Below are 24,467 nucleotides of genomic sequence, written 5' to 3'. Positions count from 1 at the left end.
AAATGCCGTTGTTGGATTTCATAAAGCTGGATAGAAGAAAAAAGCTTTACAGAGCAATTTAGTGGAATTTGTTGTTCACAATGTGATCCCATTGTGCTTTTATTTTTTTTTTCATTTATGATTTCCATGAAAACGTGGATAAAGGGAATGGCAGATTTCGAGAGGTGACATGAACAAATCGAAATTCCGATCCGGAAGGGATTTGTTACGTGTTTCTGCAGAATATTCCAAGCGGTGATATAAAAAGGACCATTTCGTAATAGGGATGAAAAGACAGAGTAAAGGAAATGATTATAAAATGTCGAAATTATACAATTAGAATTTTATAAAATTGTAAAATCTAAAAGCTGATGAAAACGATGTTCTCTGATAAGGTGCAGAAAGGCACTGGCGTTATGGATTGAAGATCTAAGGGATCGCACGTGATCTTTTAAAATCAAGGAATCCAAGAAAAATAGATGATACTGGATACTCTGAGTCTTAAATTTCTATTAAAATTCCAGAAAGGGGTTCAGATGTCTTTAAGAGACCTTAAAAAAACCAGCTGCTTTGGTTACAATAACAGTATCAGAAGTCAGGAAAAACACTCGAAAACACACAAAATTACAGACAAAGCTGCACGAATCACATGCTTCAACTCAACTTTTTTTGCAGATGGAGTATCGAGTTTCTTCAGAATTGATTTTCAGAAAGAAACGGGTTCCGTTCGCACGTAGTTTGAATTCCCTTATTTTTCCCAGAGTTAATTTCTAGAGGATAACATTAAAAAATTCCCTTAAATTTTTGCTGTTAATCAAAGAAAATAGCAGCAGAGAGGAATAACTAGGAATATCTTGCATTCTAAAGATTAAACTAAAAAATAATTGAATTGTTGTTAAAGTGACAGTTTTCTTTCACAAAATAGCAAATGTATATTTGTATAATTTAATTCGCCTAAATTCACCCTTTACTTCTTATTTTCAGTTGTTTTTCTTCTGGAATTTTTTAAAAAAAAATAATTTGACCACATAAAAATGTGTATAATATGTTACGGGGGTTCTAGAACATTTTGGTATGGTATGTTTTGAGGGGGAAAAATTGTGAACCTCAAGTTAACTACGTTTTTTTTGTATTTCCGACAAAATTTCCTGTAAACACTACAATATTTTTATATACGTTTCCGAAAATTTTTCCGCTACAAATTATTTGTAGTTACAAACCAAATACATTAACGGCTACAGACTATAGAGCAAAGCTAAAAATGTTGTACATATGTATGATCACCATAGTAACCGATTTATCCGATTCAAAGTACACGTTCGATTGCCGTTTTGTCGTAAATCATGTGCAGCAAATTGCTGTCTTCCGGCATCCGGAAATTGACTCATTTCCGCCTTTTGAAGGGGGGACTAATCGGTTTTTTTTTTCGCTATACAAGGAAAAGAAAAACTAAGTTTCAATCGGTAAACATACAATTTCGTTCAGTGCAATGTTAATATATGATTTTTTCTATAAAAGTATACACAAATAGAAGCGCAAAGTTTCTCCTTAAACAAGAAATTGAGGACTAAGCAGAGAGAACATTGGGAAATCTCACGATTTTTCTGGATAAGACTCGCTAGTTGTCTTTTTTCCATAATCTCAAAGTTTCAAAAAGTCAAAATTCCCTGCGCTTTACACGATATACAACATCCGAGACAAGCAGAAAAAAACATAGAAAAATATTTCTAAAATAATTTGAGCATATAAAAATGTGCATAATGCTATCACGGGCTTTCTAGAACGTGACACAGGTCAAAAAATAATAATCTTAATTAAAAATGCGCTCCTTTTCTTAGTGACTCTATCTCTTGTTGTATTTCATTATTTCCATTAAATCCAGTTGAATTTAGAAACTTTAGTAGCTAGTGAGTATCCTTAGAAATTAACCAGATTTTCATAGAAAGTGGAAAAAGGAACGAAAATTTTTTTTGATAACTACAAATTCCCCATGAAAAAAGGTTACGTTTGGAAAGATTTATGTTCGTAGTATAATTTTTAGCAATGAGATCAACATCATCAAAATAGCATCGACGATAACAATCATTAAAGGCGCGGAAGTCAGAATTCATGGAATATTCATGGATGCGTGGCTCCCCGTTAGTGATCCCTATGCTTCAGAATGTAACGACTAGCATACATTAAGTATTATTTTATGCTAATTTCAGTAGAAAAAAAAAGGAAAATAAGGGGATCGGATCCGCGGCAATATAGAAGCTAATCTTATTTCGATCTACTCTTTGGAAAGCTAACGTTAAACGTGTAAAAATACGGGATAGACATATGAACTCCGTATTCGTGGAAAAATGATCAAAACGAGGAATTTTTTTTATTAAATAGGAAAAAAAAATCCCAATAGAACATAAATGAAGCCAGGCAAGCAGAAATCAACTCGCATAGTATGATTTCCGACGACTAATTAAAAGAACGTCTCGTCGGCTGCGCCTGCGGACGCGAACGGAAATAACAAAGTCACGAAATGATGAGAAACGAGGGAGCATAGGATTCAGGGAGTGCACCTGACACATTCTCTCCTCTACTATAGAAGTAAGTAACAACTATTCCGGGCAAAAATATGCCTGAAGGAACGCTTCGAGATGAAGAGCACAGAGATGCGGAGCGTACGAATAAACATACGGACGCAGACACATACACACACACACTCACATCGTCGTCACATACACCACATGGTGGCCTAATTGGAAAAATTCATCGGGAACTCGGAATAATGCATGAAGCGACGTCGAAAACACGAGCAGAAATAATAAATAAATTCATGAATATCGAAGCGACAAGATGAGAAATTCACGAGCAAATGCAGTATTCAAACGAGGCGACGTTCGGTGACGGAAAAGATGCAGCGAGGACCAAGAAAAAGAGCACTAAAATATGAATTGCGAGGAAGAGTGAATGATAGGCGGCGGACGTCGAACGTAGGAACGTCGAACGAACGTAGGAACCGTTTCACGACACGAAGAAGCGTCCTAGTCGCTTCAACAATCCATGGATAGACGAATATGGTATGGTTTTTCTCCAGGAATACAAGAAAACAGACTTTTTCATTCGGAAATTTTTATTAGAAGCTCAGAATTCCCGCTATATACTCACAAATCACAAGCTGTAACTCATTGATTAATCCAGCTTTTTTCTCCCAAGCAGCTTTTGGTGAAGAAAAAAAAGCACTGCTTTCGCATCCAATAACAAAGATCACAGGTTCTGGGATTGTTTTTATTGCATAAATTAAATCAATTTTCCTGAGATTATGAGGGACACACTGAAAGTGTATCGGAAGCATTGAATAATTCTTTATAGGGTTGTGAATATAAATTACTAGGCGAGTTATGCATTTAATCAGCTCACATTAATTGGTTAATTTAAACTAATCCTTAGCCTAATTACTTTTTAAATAGTACTTACTTTAAAGTCAATTAATTAGTTAATTTTGTGAGTTATTAAAGCATGTGGAGTGATTTATGGCGAATCCAAAATATTTTATGCTATTTTTTCACATGGTTTTAAAAGCTATTTCGTGACCAATGAGCACTCACATCATGCTATTTTCAAAGAGGACAGCATTCCACGAAATTAAAGCAGTGAGGGAACTTGAGGGAAGGGACAGAGTTTGGGGTGTAGATTGCAAGCACAGACGTGGTCCTGCTCAATTTCCCTCGTAATCGTCCCGAGAAAGACGCCATGAGAAACGGTGTTCTTTCCTACGAAGCACTCGAGAACGCCCCACCAGGCGAGCACGCACCACGTCGAGAACCGATGAAGTCTCCTCAGCAGACTATTCATGTAAAAGCAATGAATAGGCTGCTGTTGGAATCGGAACATAGAGAATAGTGGCGTGTTCAAACGCATATCGTAGGGAAAAACGTTTTTCCCACGGGATTTTTCAGGACCACTTGGGTACATTGAGCAGTGTCTCCTAATAAATATTTTTATGTTTATGAATGAATTCTTTATGTTTTTTATGAACTGTTTTCCGTCAGGTTTCCATATTTCGTTTCCATATTTATATTTATATTTAACTGAAGTTTTGTTTCTGCTCTGTCCTTTGGCTACTGCTCAGGAGTGCTCACTCTTGTGTCCCTACCCTTCCATCGATGAGCTTAATCTGGATAAGAGGGGTGAATCACACCTTTCTACCCAAATATCGCCCAAACGCCGATAGTCACCGATAGCAAGAAAAAAGTGCATTCGAAAATTGTTGACCTTATAAAAACCACTGTGATTAGTAAAAAAAAAGTAACTTTTTCTCCAAAATCAGATCTCACCTTCTTAGAGTTTCCCTTGCAGAAAGAAAAGTAGAGACGAAGTAGGGAGACGAAAAATTTGAACTATGGTAAACAACCTGTTCAATCACAATTGTGCAACGTTTCCTAGACAAAATTGAAAATGAAGAACTGAAACGTTCACATTAAACGAAATTTAACTATTTGCAAATCAAGATGCTTTGAGTTACATAAATTCAGTTAGCAAAGAATTCGCAGTTAGAATTATATTGCACTAAAATCTGCTGCTTGAAGGCATCACCTCACGAATCTGACGTGATATGTATTTCCTACGGAGAGGCTTTATATGGGGTCGTAGATTAGGGGTTCAGTGGTGGTTGCGCTGATTTCTCCATGATCGTAGCAAAAAAAAAACGGCGTGAATGACTCCTTTTCTCACGACGACTTCAGTTGCAACGCTCCACACTTGTGCACGCGCCGCATCCAGCTGCGCAGCGGTCGGAAGCCAGTCAATTCTCCTCGACTCCCTATTTAAGTAAAACCTGTGAATAGGTTGCTGAAGGGACCAGAACGTATACATAGAGGAACGTTCTAACCTTCCTCGTAGTAACTAAAGCGGTTCCCATGCCGTTTTTTTAGGACGATTAGGTAGGAGAATTTGAGAGGAACCACCCCTGATCCCGCAATCTACAAGCCCTAGCTTTTCCCGCGGATTCCCGCACCAAGTCAGATTCGTGGTATGCTACTTTTAAGGAGTGGTATCAGATAAACGTCTAACACCGGCTGATCGAGAGAAGAGAGCGAAATTATCGAGAAATAGTCTAGAAAGTTCCAGAACCTTTCATGACGGTAGAACAAATTTGGATACGACGATTTAGACTTTTCTGACAACATTAAAAAGCAAACTACATGATAATTTAAACAAGAATTTATATAGATTTAATTCTGTACGAGCAGGTCCGACTTTAAACGCTTTTCCCATGAACAATGGAAAATAATTTTAATACTTCATACTCACTGGTAATGTCTCTTTGAAGAGTGGGGAACTTCTGGGATAACAATAAAATCTTGAACTAATCACAAGCTCTTTATTTATTTTCGTTTTTTCCTTTATAAGAAGGACAAAGAACTCAACATATATCATGCTAAGTTGTGGCTGCAACAAATCTTTCTTGAAAGCCATGGGAGTGTCTGAAATTTTTTAGAAATCTTCTTTTTTTTTGTTTATTTTCTTTGATTATAGAAAACCTCGTCTACCTGAAAATGCATTTCTACACGTACAGTTGCCTTCTTCGTGTGCTTGTGTAGGTCACAAAATCAGGTATGTTTTCCTTTGTTTGATTTTAAGAGGTTTTTTAAGAGAATTTTCTAGTACACCTTCTCGTACCCATACATTCCATACTGTATAATTCATATTATAATCATATTTCAAAAGATTGTACTGTATCGCTAAACTTCGGCGGTATTTTTAAAATCATGAATAAAGCTGAGTGAATGCAAGTTATGATCGCCACGTACGAATGGATGCATTGTTAGAATAATGTCGACTGAGTGCAACACTTTAGTCTATTCACTTATTGAATCCCATTGACACCTATCGACTAACACACATCAATAATTAATACAGGCTCGATTTTAAAAGAAATAACGAATGAGACAAAATGGGAGATTAATGGTTGAGGACTTGGCGACAGCTGCAAAATTACACACATTATTTTTCTTTTTTCACACCTACTTATATCTGTACAGCTGTAAAAATCTTTTTTAATTCTCACTGAGAGAACATAACAACTTTATTAGAAGTGGACCGGTACAAACAAAAATTTCTTGCTAACAACGGTAGACGATCATGAAACGTTGTACATATTTCGTTGGTGTTTTCAAAGAAAGTCACTTTCAAAGAAAATTGCTCAACGCACTTGCTCTATGAGCAAACATAGTCAGCGTCAAACGCGTACGATCGGGTCCAGGGCATGCGATATCTCTCGCTGACACGAACACACTTGATCTTCTCTCTGCCGTGTTTCAATCGTAGGCGGAATCTCTTGACAACGGAGGATTCGACGCCGACATTAGTCTGATCTGGATCAGTTAAACCGATATCCACGATCTGATATTATCGCCTGACGCGAATGTCTGCATCTTCGCCAATGTGTATCAATGTGTATCCCTAAGGACAAATCTGCACAATTTTCTCGATCTTCAACAAAAGCATGCAAAGGATCAAACCTCTCACTGGTACTCCATATCCTGCGAGACCTTACGTCTCGCTTGAACTCCGTATCCACACCGAGTGTCCTCAAGTTCTCTTTCACAACCTCAGTCGAGAACTTCCGTTCTCGGTCAGGCTGCTTCTTCCACCTTGAAGCTGACAAAGTGCTTCAAAACTCTTTGAACAAGGCGTCTTCTGGTTTTCTAAATATATGACCATGGGACCAGAGATGTTTCTCTGTAGCCACTTTCGCTGCCGGTGCAAGATGTTGATATTTTCCACGTGTCATCCGCCGGTACACCACATCTATTTCCATGTAGAAATCTTCATTGTGGCATATCCCAGAAGAAAATAGCCACGCAGTTTCCTTTCCATGCAGTCAGGCCTCTCCATCACCGTAGACGGTGCTGCCCAAATCTCCGATCCGTACATCACGATATAGGATAGATAGATCACAACTCGCAAGTTGGCTTCGTTGGCGATAGGGGTTGACCACAGGCATTTCGTTAAATGAAATATTAAGTGCAGAAATGGCTTCAGAGCATCTTCACCGAATATCTTTCTCTAACCTGATTCCCATTCAAGTTCTCGAAGGGATCCACGTCTGTTTACGTTTATCAGCGCGTAGACAGAGTCCATAGGCTGTTTTGTCTTTGTCTTGCTCCGGTTACCACTTCGAACGGTGTTTTACATCCGGCTGGGGTTTGAACTGCTGCAGTTGTTCGTTTACTCACATCACCATGCAAGCGAATGAACGTTCCTGGAGCTCCACGAGTGCGAGGCGCGTTTACAAGATGGCCTCAATGAGGAGAGTCGAAAGCGGCTGCAAAGCCAAGGAAAGCTAATTGCATTGGCTTCGATTGCTGCCGCTCCTAGATTTCGATCACTTTCTTAATGATGAACACCTTTGCTCGTAGCGCGTTTTTTTTTCGTAACGTTTGATAGTTCGGTACAGGATAATCCGCTCCAAAACGTTTATGTAACACGCAGCAAAGAGATTCCTCGATAGTTCCTGACGGATAACTTCTTGTGGAGGGGAATTATGATAGAGTGTTTCCACGAATCAGCTATCCTTTCGTCAATCCATATTAAGCAGTTGATCTTTGTTATCTCACGAATACTACTAGGAAGATATTTCAGCATTACCGCGCTAATTCCGTCGTCTCCGCCAGATTTTGAATATTTCATCTTTTGAATACAGACTAGAACCTCCGAGCAGAACCTTCTACACTTGTAATGATTGATTATTTGTGGGTACTCCAAATACTTTCATCAATGTGAAAAAGATCTTCGACTCAGTCGAGACGAGAAAGGTCATGGGAATCTTTGAAAACCGTTACATTCTTAATCAGCCCGGAAGTGCTTTGCGGATTGTGCGTCTACTTATCTATCCAAATAGTGCACCAAAAAACTAAAAAAAAGAGAACTACTTTGTCTGAGAAGTGACCAAAAATGAGAAATATCCACACTCATTTTATCATCAATGTAAGTTGGCAGAAAAAAACATACAACCATGTCATTCTGCTCATTCTGCTCCTACTCTCTCCAATGTAGAGCCTTCCAATGTGGAGGGCTCTAAAATGATATCTGTTATTCCCCTCCAGAACACCTCGTATTAGTCAATCTGTCTGCCAATGCTTGGACGACCAACTCAGTCCAAGGCAGAGGAAGCACGTTGGGACCCTGTTCAAGTCCATCGGAGACGCAAGCAAGGGAGTCCACCAACATTTCATGATCCTCAAACGACTAACCACTATGATATAAACAGATGGTATTCAAAACGAGCCAGTTAGAAGATGCGGAGATCAGAAGAATGGCTGCTTAATTAGCTGAAAAAGATAAGTATGTGAAAAGGAGTATAAGGAATAGAGGAATAATAGAGGTGGTAACAAAGAGCTATACTGAGTAGAATCTGCTGTACGGTTCCATCACTATCTTAACGACACCAAAGCGCGGAATGTACTGGAATCGGAACCGTATGGCTGGACATCGGTTTTCAACCACTGTCATAGGTCAATCTTCTCCAAACTTATCTTAATTGTTTTTCGTTGTTTGTTTTGTGTTTGTTCTTAATGTTTTGTAAATGTTCGGCTTTTATAACCAAACGCAACTCTACGACCAGAATTTCGTCATTCTACAATAACGACACTATCAAATAATAAGAAGAACTTTTATAAGTGGTGTAATTTGTGATGTCATTTTAGCCAGAATATTCGACACCCATCTCTAACATACAATACAAAACTTCGAATAGACTAACATAGATAAGCTGGTCATGGTAGCACTATTTCTGTTTCGTCATGAAAACGTTATTTAATCACGTACCAGTCAGGCGAACAAAAGTTTGTGGATTTTGATCCCTCCGGTTCCACGTGCCCAAAGAACGACTTATCGATTTTGCTGTGTAGATGGGGGAATGGGGATAATCCAAAAATAGAAATCAAAAGGGACGCTTATTTTTTTAAAGGCAGTATACCATGAATCTGAGTTAGTGTTGTATACCGCAAAATCAGGGTGATTCTCCTCATCTCTCCTTGATCGTCCTAAGAAAGGGCTTGGAAGGCGCGATTTTTAAGACGATTTCAGTTGCAGCACGCCACTGATCCTCTATCGATTGCACGCGCCGCATCCACGTGCAATCGATCGAGGATCAGTGATGTCTTCTCACCAGCCTATTCAAGAAAAAACTAATGAATAGGCTGCTAAGGGGGCAGGAACATGTGCGTAGAGGAGCGTTCAAACGTACCTCGTAGGAAACAAACTGGCTCCCACGCCGTTTCTTGAGACGATTAGTGAGAGATGAGCGGAACCGTTCCTGATCTTGCAACCTACAACCTCATCTCTAGCTTTTCCTATGGATTCTCTCACCACGTCAGATTTGTAGTACATTGGCTTTAATATTATCCTCCTCTCTGATCTGACCTGCAACTCGGAATCCTGAATGTACCCGCGAAAATAATGCTGCTGAGGAAGCGCTTTAACTTTATCAAACCAAGTTATATCGAAACTATAATTGCATGATCATCTTTTTCACTAAACTGGTAGAGAGGGCTCTGCTGCACGCGAAGTTAAAATTAGATGAACTGGTCGCATTGGATCTGAAAGATTATTGTTTGACAAGGGATAAGTGATTGGATTTCAAGTATGAAACACATGACTGGATCCATTGCCATTGGTGATTCAATTCAAGCAAATCGAACATGAACGGGATGAAAAATGATATATTTGGTAGTTATACGTGTATGTAACACTTCAGAGTGAAGAGAGACTCATCAAATCTCTCTCTGACGTCTATAAATGCCGTCTTCAATCTAGAACCAGTAACGTTGATCACCGTGAATTCTCACGAGTTAGTATGTGAGTGTGTGGGTAATTTGGACGAGTTACCCGGCCATAGGTTGATGTTGTGGAAAACAGCTTTTCTGATCAGATTTTCTTGGAAATTATATGTTTATTCATTCGAAAATAATAAACAAAATAAAATAGATACTATTTCGACTTGCCCGATGACAATAACGACCCTATGGCAATTAACGTATACAAACAACGCAGGAAATTTCTTGTCTACGGTGGTAGAAATTTTAGAAAAGAAAATTTTCATTTGTGTTTGTCATTATTTTTGGAAGAAGAGTTTCCAACCACTGTTTGCAACTGTAGAATTGCAGTATGCGTTCAATTTGGAGCAACACAACCGACACTCAGAGATTGTCCAGGAAAAATCCGGGAGTTGCAGTTTGCGGATCAGTTTTGCCTGGGTAAGCTTACGTACCTCAAGCACGTCAGACACATTTGTCCTTAGGAAAATTGCCAGGAGGGAAATTATTTTAATTAGGATCATTTGTTGTGTTACACGTTCTTTTTCTTGATATTTAAGGACGGAGTCGATAGCTTTGCAGTAGGTCTCGATAACATTATTTTTCTTATCTTTTTCTTCTCTTTTTTCTGAAAGAAGAAAGCAGGAGCAAGACCTGTTTGGATTAGATTTGAACTTTCAATTACTAGTTCAGCGACTAAGTAAATGATATATTCTTAGATACTACATATAGTGTGTTCGTGGTATTATTACGAGATTGTGTCTTCTTAGTAATGTCACTTACTTCTAATTATGGCAATTAGACATTAGCCGACTACGGATAATGAGAAGCAGTTTATGTGCTAAATAACTTCATCATTATTCGTGAGAGATGCGTAGAAAAACTAGAGCTTATTATGTAAATGTTAATTGTTATTCGATGACTTAACTAGTTCTTCTATATGAATTACGATGAGCGGGCGATGTGTGGTGTGGATCTCGGGGTGGAATCTCTCGACATCCGATGATCATCAACATCAAAAATATTGAATCATAACGAATGAATCTGCTCATCATCCATCATCTGAATGATCACCAAATTAAAAATACAAAACGTAATTTAAAAGTATTGTCAAAAACCGTATTTTATAGTCTATGAAGAGTTATTTATTTCAGTTAGGTTGTAGATCAAAACGGTGAAAGTTGAGCTTCATTAAGAACCTTATCGGTTCTTTTACAGAACTATTTGGACCGTATGACCTCCTTTCATCCATTATATCTACCAGATTGTAGATCCCCCTACAAATTTACAAGTCAGAAATCAAAATCAAGAGTCTCAAAGGTATCTTTTCACCCAACGATGCGACTCTTTACACGTGCAGCTTTGACGAAATGGAATCTTGGTAAATAGAGCAATTAAAGATAATCCCTACAAAAGTTTTTGCTGTTAGGTATTCTATAGTACTAAGTAAATAGGACCCTATGGTAAATTCGTTAGTAATCTTTTTTTTACAGATTCAATTTTCAGATATTTAGTTTGTTTTGTTTTCAGAGATTTCGCCCTTCGCTTCAGTCCTGTGTTTGTAAAGAGTTGCATCGTTAAGTAAATTGATGCTTTCCACTGTTAAATTTGTAGAAGTCATCAATGTTTATGTTCTGATGTTTTTCGCATATAAACTACGCCCAAACCCATCATATCGGCAGGAAAGAGCCACGCATTTTTAAAGTTTTCAATGACACCGCCTTTAACTTTTTGAGAGTGCCCTTAACAGCGAAGTTATTGAGAATTATTCGATGTTCTTAAGTGATGAGGAGCTTGACACCTAAGTGCTTTTGTCGTGAGTTCTTTTTGACGTAAACAAGTGAAAAGTTTTCAAAAATTATACTGGTCAAAGATTTAACATATTTTTTTAGTATATAGGATATTTGATCACGGCTCAACGCTACAGGAATATCATCAATGAATTATTCAGGATATAATATCGCAGAATTTTCGATAAAGTGCATTATTTAGTCATAAAACTACAAACTATTACGTAAAGCATAAATATTTTTCTCCTAAGAACGGCTATAGATAACTGTTATGTGCAACTTTTTATAGGTGACCTTGTTCGATTGATAAAAGAATGATAAACGTTCGTGTACATTGCCTCTTCCTATGAAGAGAAGATAAGATAAGGACACGTAAATAGGATCTTCTTGTTTCTATCGCTGAAATCTGATAAACACAGTCATTGCTTTTAAGAAAAAGAGGAAAATTTTATGTTGTCAGTGAATGGCAACAGAAAATAATAATGGGCAAATACTATACAAGGAATTAATTAATTAGTTAATTTTCTACATTTGCGGTTATCTAATTTTATTAGAAGCTGCTGTTCCCAGCGATACTTGAACAGGTTGCAAATTATTTCATTTTTTCTAAATAACCTGTTCTGTTCTTACAGTTAAATGAATCTCCAAATAAGTTTTCAGAAAATTTAAAGAAATAAAAAAATTAATGTTCAAAACCACACTTTAGTCTTCACTGCGTATCATCATAACAGCTGTTGCAAGTGATAAGAGTCAAATTTTGGATTCTTTCGGTGTCTCTGTTATCACAGATTATTTTCTCTTTTTTCGTTACTGTCTTGCGAACGGTGTCATATTGCTCTCGTTCAATTTGTTAAAAATTGTCTGTTTTCATGGAATGAACTAATTTTTTGTTTTTCAAAAACTTATTTCTGCTTATCATGCTCATCGTCGCCAAGAAAAAGAACTATTAGATGATAGGCATAAGTTCGTGTACGATTTTTATAAATGACATTAAAATTGCGCTGTAAAACTCATTTTTGCATTTTATTTTTATCGTTATCGGTATTTTTGCTTACTTTTTTTTTTGGAAGAGTTTTCAAATTCAAATAAGAAGTGCTGGTGCTTAGTGGAATTTTCTTCCAAATGAAGAAGGAAAAGTGCATTCACGGCATGTAATACTATACGAATTCCGTAAAGCTGTGAATGTTGGAATTCCACAAAAAAGATCTCGAACGTGTTTACTTGGATCATGCTCTTGCCGCAGGGGCAATTAAAAAATGGTTTGGCAAAATTTGAAATGCAAATATCACCTAGAAAGATCAACACCGCTCTGGACGGCCTTCTGACATTAATGATGCTATTGTGAGTACTTTACAGGAAGAAATCCCAAAAGTTACAACTGGGGAGATTGTGAGGAACTTTACAATTGTAAAGAGCAGTGAGTGAACAATTGAGACTAAATCCTTGATTAATAAAAGCATTTTTTTCTAAAACTCACTTATTGAAGTTTGTATTTAAGTCGGAAACGAACTTGTGCAATCATTCTTAGTATGTGAAATATTTTAGAGAATAGAAATAAGTTTATTTTTTTCCAAGACGACCATTTCACCGTTTCTAATTCAAATAACCATCGATTGCTCTCTCACTTTGAGCACCAGGACAACCCTATTGATTGATTAGATGAATAAGATCGATTTATAGAACATGGTCATAATCTCGTGAATGACCTCATAACGTAGAGTTCGTTTTTTTTGTTTATTTAAAAAATAACTGTCTCTACATTTCTACAGAAACTGTTCCATGTAAAAATCTTTATACGATTTTCATTTCCAGATTTTCACTTCCAGATTCCATTTCGATTTCCATCCACAACCTCAAACCGCTGCACTCTTCCGCTTTTATTAGCTATTTGCTTTACTTCAATTTCCTAACAACTTTTATTTTGGTTTTTCACATTTTTTCAATCGTCATTACCAATATTATTTTATATTATTTTTTATGCTATTAATAATTTTCTATTTTTAAAGCTGCGACCAAAGCATTTATGCTGATTATTCTACGTTATCGTTGTCGTTCATAGTTAATTTTAAACTAATAAACAAATCAAATTTGTCCATTCACAGTTCTATGTAACTGCTGTCGCTAATAGTTTATTTATAATTAATCAACTCGGTCAAATTTATCTATTTTCGTTTGTTTGTTGTTTGTTTACGTTCCATGAGCAAATATAAGCTATTACAGGTATGAATCGTTGTTGTACATTGCTGTTACTTTCACTTTTAGCTTGTAATGCTTATAAATTTCTTGTGTATTCACCAATTTTTGGCTATTCTCATACACATTTTATGGGCGCCATAGCGGATACGTTGACAGAAGCGGGGCATAATGTGGTGAGTGATCAGGATATAAAACCTTGAAATTTTATGCCGTTCAATATTTTCTGACATGCGACATCTAAGCTCAACTCATTTCTTCTTAGTATTACAATTTATTCCTTTTTTTCTACCAATTCTATGTGTTCAGCTATTTCTGATGCGAATCCCTCCTCCCGCCTTTTACTTCTTCAGTTTTTATACGCTGGTAGCAACTACTCCATGATTAATCAGAAATCCATAAAAATTTATCCATTCAGTATGAACTTCGAAAAAAATAGAGTTTTGCGTAAATAGAAGGAAATGGATTATGCATTATGGGACCTGATCTAATCAAAGGAGAAACAAGGTCATCTTGCCGGTAAACGGCTCACGAAAAGTAATGCTATAGAAAAATGTGTAAATAGATAATGAAGTACAGAACGTTCTTAGTTTTTAATTGATTTTCGTGAGCTGTAGTCAAGATTGGTATTGATCGTCCTTATTAAACAACAGATAACGTTTCGGCGTTATCGCCTTCGTCAGAGCCTGGAAAAATCAAAGCCACTAGTGATTTATCCTCTCCAGTGCCTCATCACCCTACAGAAAGCATCCAAACGGTGGGCAACCCCAAACAGCAACACATTGGCTAGTGCTTACCTCATTAGCTAGACTTACTAACTCAGCAGACCACCACGTACCACAACTATGAGTCACAAGAGTCTTACATAGGGACCTCACGGCCCGCCCCGTAGATCAGAAGTACAGAACATTTTGCTCGGTAATTACAGGACTATGACTTGGGGGTAGGCCAAGTTCTTGAGCAGTATGTTCGGTAACATTCTGGAACATTCGCGACTTCACTGATTACATTCACCACGCTATATAATAATGGGATGGGGCGGATGTAGCGTGGTTGATGTATGAGGTTCCATACCGTCTGAACCATCGATCGACAGTTCAAAATCGCCCTACTGCCAACCAAGCCTGTCATCCGTCCGGAGTCAATAAATTGGTACTAGTATTGTCTGGGAGAATAAAAACACCGACTTGGTACATCGGCTATTGTGGGCATTGTGCAAGCTACCCACGCCTTCGTAAATCTCGAACGATTCTGAATTGAAGTCAATACATTAGAGCTTCCCAACGGATTGACACTTGACTGACATTTTATTCACTTTTTTGATAACGATCTTGTTTTATCATTTGTATAGGTGTGGCAAGGAAGTTCCAGAAAGCAGTTTAAAAAAAAAGTAGCAGGATGTCACATAGATGAGCTGAAGCAGGAAAGCGATAAAATAGGGTGAGACGTGTGTAGCGGCATCGCAGCAGTGAGCAGAAAACGATGGGTCCCAAGGCGATGAATACCGCGTTGCGGTAGTACTGCGTAATAATTCCACGTGAATTTGTCAAAACGTGAGTGAGGCGTTGTAAGTTGTTTCATAGCTGTACAACTGCATGAGTTGCGTTTTACCTCTATGTACTACTCCGCATGTCTACTTCCCAGCACATTCGTTTCATTAGGCCGGTAGCATTTTCTCCCTAGAAATAGGAAGCACGTATGCAAGCGGCTGTTTCAGTAGCCGCTAACTAATTAGGTGATCTGACGTAGAAGCTCAAAGGATAAAGTATCCGGCGTTAGTCAATCGCTAGTCCGCTTCGGATGCGCTACCACGTTCCCTTCAATTCCGAATCGTTTGAGGTTTACGAACGTGTAGCTGGGCTATACAATGACTTGTGGTGGCTAGTCGATGTGTCAAGTCAGTGTTTTTATCCTCCTAAACAAGTCTGGTACCACTTTATCCACCCCGCAGGGACTAAAGGTTTGCTGAGCGCTAGGGCAGACTCGAATCTCGATCGACGGTGACGGCAGTGGAACCTCTAACCGATTGCGCTACACACGCCCTGGCGCAGAAGTTTATTTTTGTCAATACGACAATGACGTTCATGTCATATCATGTTAGCAGATCATTCTGTGCTAATTACTGAGAAAAAAAGGAGTAAAACTCATATTTCGAGTAAGTTTTTTCAAATACTGGAGATATCAAAGTAATATATATGAATCGATGTATCTGAGTATCGTAATGCTATTTATTGACTACTATTTATATACTTCCTGAAATTGGACAACTAAAAATGCAATTTCTTTAAGACCATCCTGATGCCAGTCATGGACTACGAACAGCAGGATAAAACTGGTGTGAGACTCACCAAAGATATCATCAAGGTCCCTCCTGCTCCAGAAATGATCGCATGGTTACAGTGGGAAAAAGAATTGCTAAGGGAAGTGTGGACGATAGAGATTAGCTTCTTCCAGTTGATACAGGTTAATTCTTTGATGAAAATCAATCAATAATTGATTGAGTTCACTTTAATGAGGCCGTTTCAACATCGTCTACTGCTCTCTGTTGCAGATCGCAAAGAACATGACAAAGTCATTCACATATCAATGCAAAAGTAAGTCAACTTCCTCGAGCACATGTATTCTTGAATGTAGACCTCCGTTTCCCAAAATCCTTTGCAAACACTCGGAATCGTTTGGGATACGCAAAGTGAAATTTTGCGTAAGATGGTTCAATTCCAAAGTAACCATATTCTGGAATTATACTTGAAATCATCTGCTCGTTTGGTTTTGAATGCTAATTACAAAATTTCATTTTGTTTATTCCAGATAATTCCGCAGCTTGCGACGGATTATTCCGTCGGAGATGGATTTTGGGACACAGCTCAGTAGATGGGCTGTAAGGAAAAAATGGAAAGCAGAAGTTCCACTGTTCTCCATTTCGTGACTTCCTCGACACCTCTAGAGTGGTCATTGATGGGATTTTAACGAATACTCCTTTAGTTTGGTAGAACTCAAAATAAACTTAACCGCAAATGTTTGAATGGATGTAATTTGTGTTAATCTCTTTCTTTTGTGTACCATTCACCTTCAGAAGTCTTCAATGACGAAGTATTGATTAGAAAATTGGAAGAAGAAAAATTCGATGTGGGCATTGCAGAAGCATTCACCGTCTGTGGGTTTGGTAGGTAAAACCTGACAATCGACATCATGCAAAGAAAATGTGTAAAATTCATAGGGATCTTTGAGTTGGCAAAAATTCCGACCACAATAGCTGCAACTTCTACCGTGCACTTGGATATTGTGGCAGAGGCGATCGGTGAGCCGATCACTCCCAGCTACGTACCTGGTTAGTTGGTTTTTCGAACCATTTCTTTGGTACTAACCGTGTTGGCCTGTTGCTGAGTATTAACATTTCGGATAGCGAGCTTGGCGAGGTTGCATGAACTATAGCCTAAGATTGCTTTTCACGAACGTTTAGACTTCCTAGCACTAGTGAGAACCAACCTCCGAAATCGGAAACCTTATGAACTCGAACTCCATAGCATCCTACGGAACACATTCAAAATGTCCGAACGCACGTCGGTTCGGCTGAGAGCTTGTAATCAAGTAAGTGGAATGTGCAAGGAAGGCAGTTTGATTTCTAACAAATAAGCTCTATTTGTCAACTGAGGAGAACGATGTTTTCTCCAAAAAAGCCGGTGGGTTTAGAGGCCTGCAACCTGCCTTTAGATTTAGAGTTGTACGCAAGACATAGTAGTAAGAAAGAACCTTTTGGTTCAGGAAAAAGTTCTGGCACGGTAGCGGCAGGAAGGATGAGGTTTTAGAAGTCGTCTAGGCTACCAAAACGGAAAGAGACAAGGATGACGACCTGTACTTACAACGCACGTACGCTTGCATCGGAAGCGGCTTTTGAAGATCTGATGGTCCAAGCCAGGAAGTTTAAGTGCGATGTCATCGGACTGACCGAGACGAGGAGACGTCACCCACTGAACGCCGAATATGACACTAGAGAAGAAACGGTTCTTGGAAACATGCGAAGTTAGAGGAGTTGGCGGAGTTGGTGCCCTCGTCAACACGAAGGTGAAGATTTTGTACGGACTTAGAGAAGTTCTACAGAGAAGTTGGTAAAATTGTAATATAAGGTCATTGCTGGCGATTAGGTAGACTCAGCTGGAAGTGTTAGGTTTGCTGAGCAAGAGTCGGAATTGACGATGAACGCAACCTAAACGGTACTTTGCTGCATGTTAGAAAAGGTTTCAACCTCTTCTTATAGCAACATATCACAAAATTGACGATGCTGGAATATTTGTTTAACAGCTTTGCTTAACAATGCCGTGTTCTATTTGTAGTTTACGAGTATGAACATAGCCATGCCCATTCTTTCCTACTCGAAAAACAGCGTAGGAAGAATGGCGTTAACTCCTACAAGCTCCGTTAGAACGCGCCACCATTGTACGTTCCGGTTTTCTCAGCAGCCTATTCATTGATTTGACGTGAATACGCTGAGGAGACCCACAGACTTCTGACCGCTTATGGACGCTGCGCGTACACCAGTGTGGCGCGTTCTAAACTATTTCTTAGGATATAAGAGCATTTCCCACGCCGTTTTTCTGGGCGGCTAGGAAAATTGAGCGTCACCGTTGCCGTTATCATACCGGAAGTTTATTTTGCTTCGCAGCCACTCTAACATCGTTAATATCACGATGTACTGCTTTACACGTATTTCAGCTTTCTCTGTTCTAGGTGCACGGTCGTCAGCAGGAGATCAAATGAACTTCATGGAGAGGATTAAGAATATTATGGGCACTATGTTTGGGAAAGTGTTCTTTAGGGATCTCTTCCAAGGTGAAACTGCGGCTTTTAGGGAGAAGTTTGGTTTGTATTTCAAAAGCTTTGAGGTAGGCCACACTCCGCACAATGTTTGTGGTCACATTTTTCTTCATCTAATTCGTTTAACTGATCTCAGTACTTCTGCTATCACAATGCCACGCATGCAACATTTAAATCACTCTGGATTCGAAACATAAAAACTAAACAGTGTCAATTGCTTTTTATCAGGTCCGAGCACTTCAGCTCACAGAGAAAAATATGCTTTCTCGCTTATGATCACAAAAAAGCACGAATTTTTTTCAGGAACTTTTCCCGGAAGTATCCTATGTGTTCACAAATTCCAATCCTTATCTGGACTATCCTCGCCCAATGATTCACAAAACAGTGCCAATAGGAGGAATTGCAGTGTCATTGGATACCGAGAGAAATAAGCTCTCAGAGGTTCCTGAATAAGAGGAAAGAGATGGTGCACGTTTGTTTTGATACTTTACCAATATTTTCTCTATTACAGAGCTGGAATGCGATTCTAAACGAGCGCAATACCACTGTGCTGGTGTCATTCGGCTCGGTTGCTAAGACGGTCTTCATGCCTGATTTGTACAAGTAATGCAAACCTATAACAAACTTCTGAGCATTAGAAAAACACTAGAATCTATAACCAGAATAAATTTCTCAAATCCTCTTTTCTTGGAGAGTGAAAAAAAAAGTTTCCACACTGAAATGATTAGGCATCAATCACCAAGTTTTTTGTTTTTAGGAACTCTTTGCTGACTCTTTTTGAAAGCATGCCAGAAACGACTTTCATCGTGAAATATGAAGAGGAGCGGTCAAAAATGGCAGCCCATCTCCCGAATGTTCATCTCAGCCCGTGGTTACCACAAAACGCTTTGCTCGGTGAGTTTACTTACCTGTCCAAACACCGTACTCTTGATAAAATTTAGGCATTGATATACAAAAATACAAAAGTATTTTTTCAGCTAGAACTGTTATAATTATTGATCCTCAAGATATCGCAAATTTATCAATAATTTATTATATTATGAGGTGTTACATACACTTATTCATTCTGTAGAGTTTCCAAAGTTGTCACAACAAGCCTCCGCCATATAAGTGATAACATTAGAAACCATGAACCAAGTAGCCGCGTTGCCGCGATATTAGAGTACTATCGCTTTACAAAATCGCTCCACCAAAACTATTTCTATCTTCAGCGCGGTTTTACCGCCTCAAAGTGGCATTGTCGTGACTGAGGGCGTCGAACTGCAATGGACTGCAGACGTACTTCCTCCGGCGTAGTCTCCCAAGCTGAGAAGGAATTTGACACATCCGATATTCCGATTTCTCTGAAGCGAAGGTTTAGCTAAGACTAAACCAATGCTAAGATTTACCACCGTCTTGCCAAAATATCTCAAAGTGGCTTTTTGGCACCCTCATCCACATAGGTTGGGCCACGACAAGAAAAGAGTGAAAGCTAAGCTTGCCATGGCGTGGCTGCTTAGTTTGGGGAAAAGTCCTCTTGCTACTTCAGCATATGCATTGCCTTAGTACAATGCATACTAGGCTCTGCCGCCTCGGACGTTGGACGGTTTAGTGACCGGTTGAGGGGCGATCCGATCTCACGTTCCTCGGGATGCCTTCGATTCTGGAAGAAGGCAACACATCCACAAGTTTCCATAGAGACTGTCTCAGACTGTGTACTTACAACGCGAGAACGGCGTCCACGGATGCTGAGCTAGATGCTCTTTTCGGAATTCTCTTTTCTTTCTTTTCGAAGCGTATCAAATTCCACATTATATATTTGATTGCTCGGGAGGAGACCAAGTGCAGAAGTTGCGATGTACGACAGCTGAATGGCGGTCGTCTCGTCATTCGCGGAGAAAGCGTCCCGTCGCAAAGTCTGCGTCAAAAACCCATTAGCATCGTAAACTGCTACTCATCAACATCAGCAGCTGATGATTACAAGTTGAACGCGTTTTATGAGCTGGAGGAAGTGATTCACAATGAGGAGTCCTTCCACAATTTCGTAGCCGGGACTTCAACGGAAAACTAGGAAAAGCAACAGAAGAGGAATACAGGATTAAAAGGTTTGGACTAGGGGAAAAGAATGAAAAAATAAATTGCCTCGCCAGGCTCTTGCTCACATCTTTCATGGGAGTTCCCCCTTTTTCCATAGAGACCAACGTCGGTATACATTAGAATCGGCCAATGCACCACTCGTGCGGAGATCGACCATATACTCACCAACCTGTGGTGTTTGCTTGACCTCGGTGGTACCATCTTTTTGTAGTGGTTCTGAGCACCGTCTTCTTCTTGTGAGAATAGGACCTAACCACACGATGAAATAGAACATCTGCAGCGAAAGAGGAAAAAATCGTCTACGACAATTGCATACTCGAGGACTCCTCATCTCAAGGTGACTGGCACATCGAGGAGGACCCAAACATGGACTTCGACCTGCTGCTTAGAGGACTGCGAGCCTGTGGTGAACGTGCCTCAAAGCCGTGCATGAAAAACCTTGATCGGATTTCGAAAACCCCAAAGAATTGTTGAAATGAGGCACCGAATGCACCACACATGGAGCAGTTAGCACCAAACATTAGCTGCAGGATGCAGGAGGCTCTTTCGAAGCACAGTCAGAAGAAGATTCTGGACGCAGCACAAAGATAAACGAGTCTAAAGAAGTGCCAAAGGGACCTCCGCGGATGTAATATTGTGCTAACAGTGCTGCTGAGCGAAGACAAGATTTGCACTTTTCCCGTCGTGAAATGAAGATTATTAAGGAGAAGTCTACACTCAAACCTTTTCCGTACGTCAACTTCTGTGTCAAACCCGATCGTTCCCACTGGTGAAGTCTCGGATTCTCCTTTCGGAAGCAGGAGTCGCTATCAAGAGCATGAAAATTAGCACGGCCCCCGGACCTGACTTTACTTGATCAACAAACCCTTTTTAGGCTGTTGGCCATAAGCTTCACGTAATTCTAGCAACGTACAGGACGTCCTTTCTTTACAAAGAAATGATCTGAGACCAGGAGAAGAACTCGAGAATCGTTCTAATACATAAGAAAAGTGACTAAGATGAACTTCCGAACTACCGTCCGATATGATGGCTGAACGTCATGTACAAAGTATTCACTAAGGCTATTCTCACGTGCATATCTAGGACGCTAGATGAAGCCCAGGCTCAAGAACAAGCTGAATTGTGTCGGGGGTTCAGTTGTACGTATCACATCCAGACCGTGTCGGGGGCCACAAAGGTTTGCCGAGATTACCGCCTGCCCTTCGCTCTAACCTCAGTCGACTGTGAGAAAACCTTCGACAGTGTAGAAATGAATGCAATAGTATGAGCGCTTGTCCATGTGGATGCGTATATGCCAACTCTAAAAATTTCAGAATAACTTTACGGACAACTCACAGTCAGATCTTGTTGATTTGACTATATCCCAATACAAAATGCATTGTCCAGGAGCCAAAGAGGCTCTGAATTAGGCAGTCTATTCTATTTTTTTATTTTATGGGTATACTTGCCTGAGAAACACTGACTTTTCTAAACCGAAAAGTGGATTACACGTGATCTAGCATTTAAGGTTGGGCTCACTATCCTTAGGCAGTCAGCGATGCAGTACTTTTTCGTAAGCAGAACTGGCTCGGACCACATGATTATATTCAAAAAGATACTCACTCCTCCTAAGCTTTGAGTATTTAGGATAGCTGTTAACGAATTTTTCAAGCAAACCAGTAGTTAGAGGCTTATTTTCTTGAAGTGAATAATATATCCACCACTACTCATCTTTTCTAGTGTACGCTCCGTTCATGCACAAGTAATCATGTGATACATAGATAAATAAATAACATAGAAATTTGTTGAATTGGTGGGAGTATTAATTTCTTCGGAAGAAATTTCATTTGTTAAGCTGATCCCCGCCTCACTGTTTTCATTACTCACGGAGGATTAGGCAGTATTACCGAGCTAGCACATCTAGGAAAACCAGCAATCATTGTAAGTCGCCTCATATCTTGAGAAAGGGAAGATAAGAACTCACTAGTGAGTCTATGTCATATCTTCAGATTCCACTTTTCGCGGAGCAACCAAGAAATGCTGACATGCTTGCTAAACATGGAGGAGGCATCGTGTTAACAAAATTTGATTTAGGGAAGCCTGAAAAATTGAAAGAAACCCTGTTGAAAATCTTCAACAACGCCAGGTACATTTTTTTCTGCACAAAAGAAACATTTAGTTGAAAATGAAGGCGTGAATTGAAGTAACACCATGGAACAAACACTTTTTCTTCCTCTTAGTGGTGATTTGGAAGTTAAGCTAGTTGAATCATAGTTTTTCGCAAAACGCTAAACGTTTATCGAAAATGCTACTTAATCAACCAATCAGCGCAAAAGAGCTTGTCGTGCGACACAGTGAATTTGCTGCAAGGTGAGTTCTCTCAAGCTCAAATTTGTTCGTTCAAACATTTAGTCGAACATTTTCAAGATTTGGTGGCCTACCCAATCTGGATCCGTATGGACGGCAACTATCTCTTGTGCAGTATTATTTTCTCGATGTTATACTAGTTTTTGTAGCCACTGTTATTGTAGTCATTTGCCTCGGCATCAAGATTCTCAGAAAATGCGTTTCAAGATTATCAAAAGTCAAAAAAGATTGAAGTTTGTCCACTTCATTATGGTGAATGGTCGTCGCTGACTAAAGGAGGTGGGAATTAATACAAGTCCCCAGCAATCTATTAGAAGATGATCCGAAAACTACAAGTTAGCTGTATTATTATTGTTATTGTTGTTGTCAGCGTATGTGTTTGTTTTTATTGCTCGATTGCGGATCAAATTCAGAATTTCCACAAGATGATCCTCGACGTTTATTGAGAGATATACATACTTGCAGGACAAAGCTGAATAAAAATTCCCACCAAAATTTCACCAATTTCCTTTGTTTTTCCTCAATTATTTCTATGAAATTCTTGTAAGACTGTATGCTCATCAGTGTGTTATGTATGTACGAATTGAGAATCTTAGTCTGTGATCTGTGTTTAGTAATTGATGAGCACTCATTTCTGTTGTTCATGAATGGATTCCTGACAGAAATCCAGAATGCTTCCAATGCCTTCCCGGCAGATATTTCAATTTCTACTGTCTCAATGGCATACGAAGAAAACATAAGTACAGTTCCAATGCTGAGGTTTCTAGAAGAAAGGACTTGGAGATTGCTGGATGAACTGTCGACTCAAACAGAGCATGGACCTTTGGTCCGTCAGTTTGTACGTAACTTCCTTGATGGGTGCGAAGGCTACGCACACCGCATTCATCCTTCAATTTAGCTGGTCCTCACCTCACTGCCGTTACTCATAAAGGGCTTGATTGCACCACGGAGCTAGCACATCAACGAAAACCGGAAATTTGTGTATGTAAACTATTCTCTGAAGGAAAAACATGGAATTTTCAAAAGTCAAAATGAAAAACGCATTGAGCGAAACTGCTCGTATCCACTTCAGATCCCCATCTTTGCGGATCTACCAAGAAGCGAGTGAATGTTTGCAAAACATGGAGGAGGGAGGTACGGTGCTGATGAAATTCGATTTAGAGAACCCACACACACTAAAAGAGAACGTTAAAATTTTTAACGATGCCAGGTACAAGTTCAGTCACTTATTGATGTTGAAAAAAATTTGTCGAGGGATTATTAGTAAATGTTCTCGAGGTAAGGAACTATTGCACGAAATTGTTTGCGTTCAGAGGATTTGTTTTTTTTTTTCTCAAAGATGACGCAGACATTAACCTCATTTAAATAGAGTTTCTCTTAAAGGCATCACTCCACGAATCAGAAATGGTAGGGATTTTAGGTGGAGTATTCGTATACGGGATGGAAAACTATGGAGAGGGGGATGATTCCG

The 24,467-nt window shown here is 39.2% G+C and overlaps 2 protein-coding genes across 3 annotated transcripts; both read left to right on the top strand.

Annotated features, from left to right (window-relative positions):
- Positions 1-8,099: 8,099 nt before the first annotated feature.
- On the top strand, positions 8,100-24,104 carry RB195_003472 (uncharacterized protein; the record flags this gene model as incomplete). Of its 2 annotated transcripts, XM_064201134.1 has the most annotated exons (17): positions 13,894-13,938; positions 16,052-16,225; positions 16,314-16,356; positions 16,571-16,640; positions 16,864-16,925; positions 16,980-17,090; positions 18,488-18,642; positions 18,878-19,015; positions 19,086-19,177; positions 19,332-19,468; positions 22,485-22,570; positions 22,639-22,775; positions 22,904-22,999; positions 23,057-23,110; positions 23,809-23,834; positions 23,895-23,977; positions 24,069-24,104. In XM_064201134.1, the coding sequence occupies 17 exons, from the start codon at positions 13,894-13,896 to the stop codon at positions 24,102-24,104; spliced, it is 1,545 nt and encodes a 514-aa protein (XP_064057015.1). The 2 variants fall into 2 exon arrangements, with proteins under 2 accessions (XP_064057015.1, XP_064057014.1); XM_064201133.1 differs by lacking the exon at positions 16,571-16,640 and having other exon boundaries at positions 16,836-16,925.
- RB195_003473 (uncharacterized protein) lies at positions 20,205-20,624 on the top strand (the record flags this gene model as incomplete). The annotated part of the gene is made up of 1 exon (XM_064201135.1): positions 20,205-20,624. One exon carries the CDS (start codon positions 20,205-20,207, stop codon positions 20,622-20,624), a length of 420 nt encoding a protein of 139 aa, XP_064057016.1.
- Positions 24,105-24,467: the final 363 nt, after the last annotated feature.

Source organism: Necator americanus, chromosome IV (assembly GCF_031761385.1).
Source record: "Necator americanus strain Aroian chromosome IV, whole genome shotgun sequence".
NCBI classification, from domain to species: Eukaryota; Metazoa; Nematoda; class Chromadorea; order Rhabditida; family Ancylostomatidae; genus Necator; species Necator americanus.
Note: the sequence above shows the minus strand (reverse complement) of the source record. Positions and strands in the feature narration are given on the sequence as shown.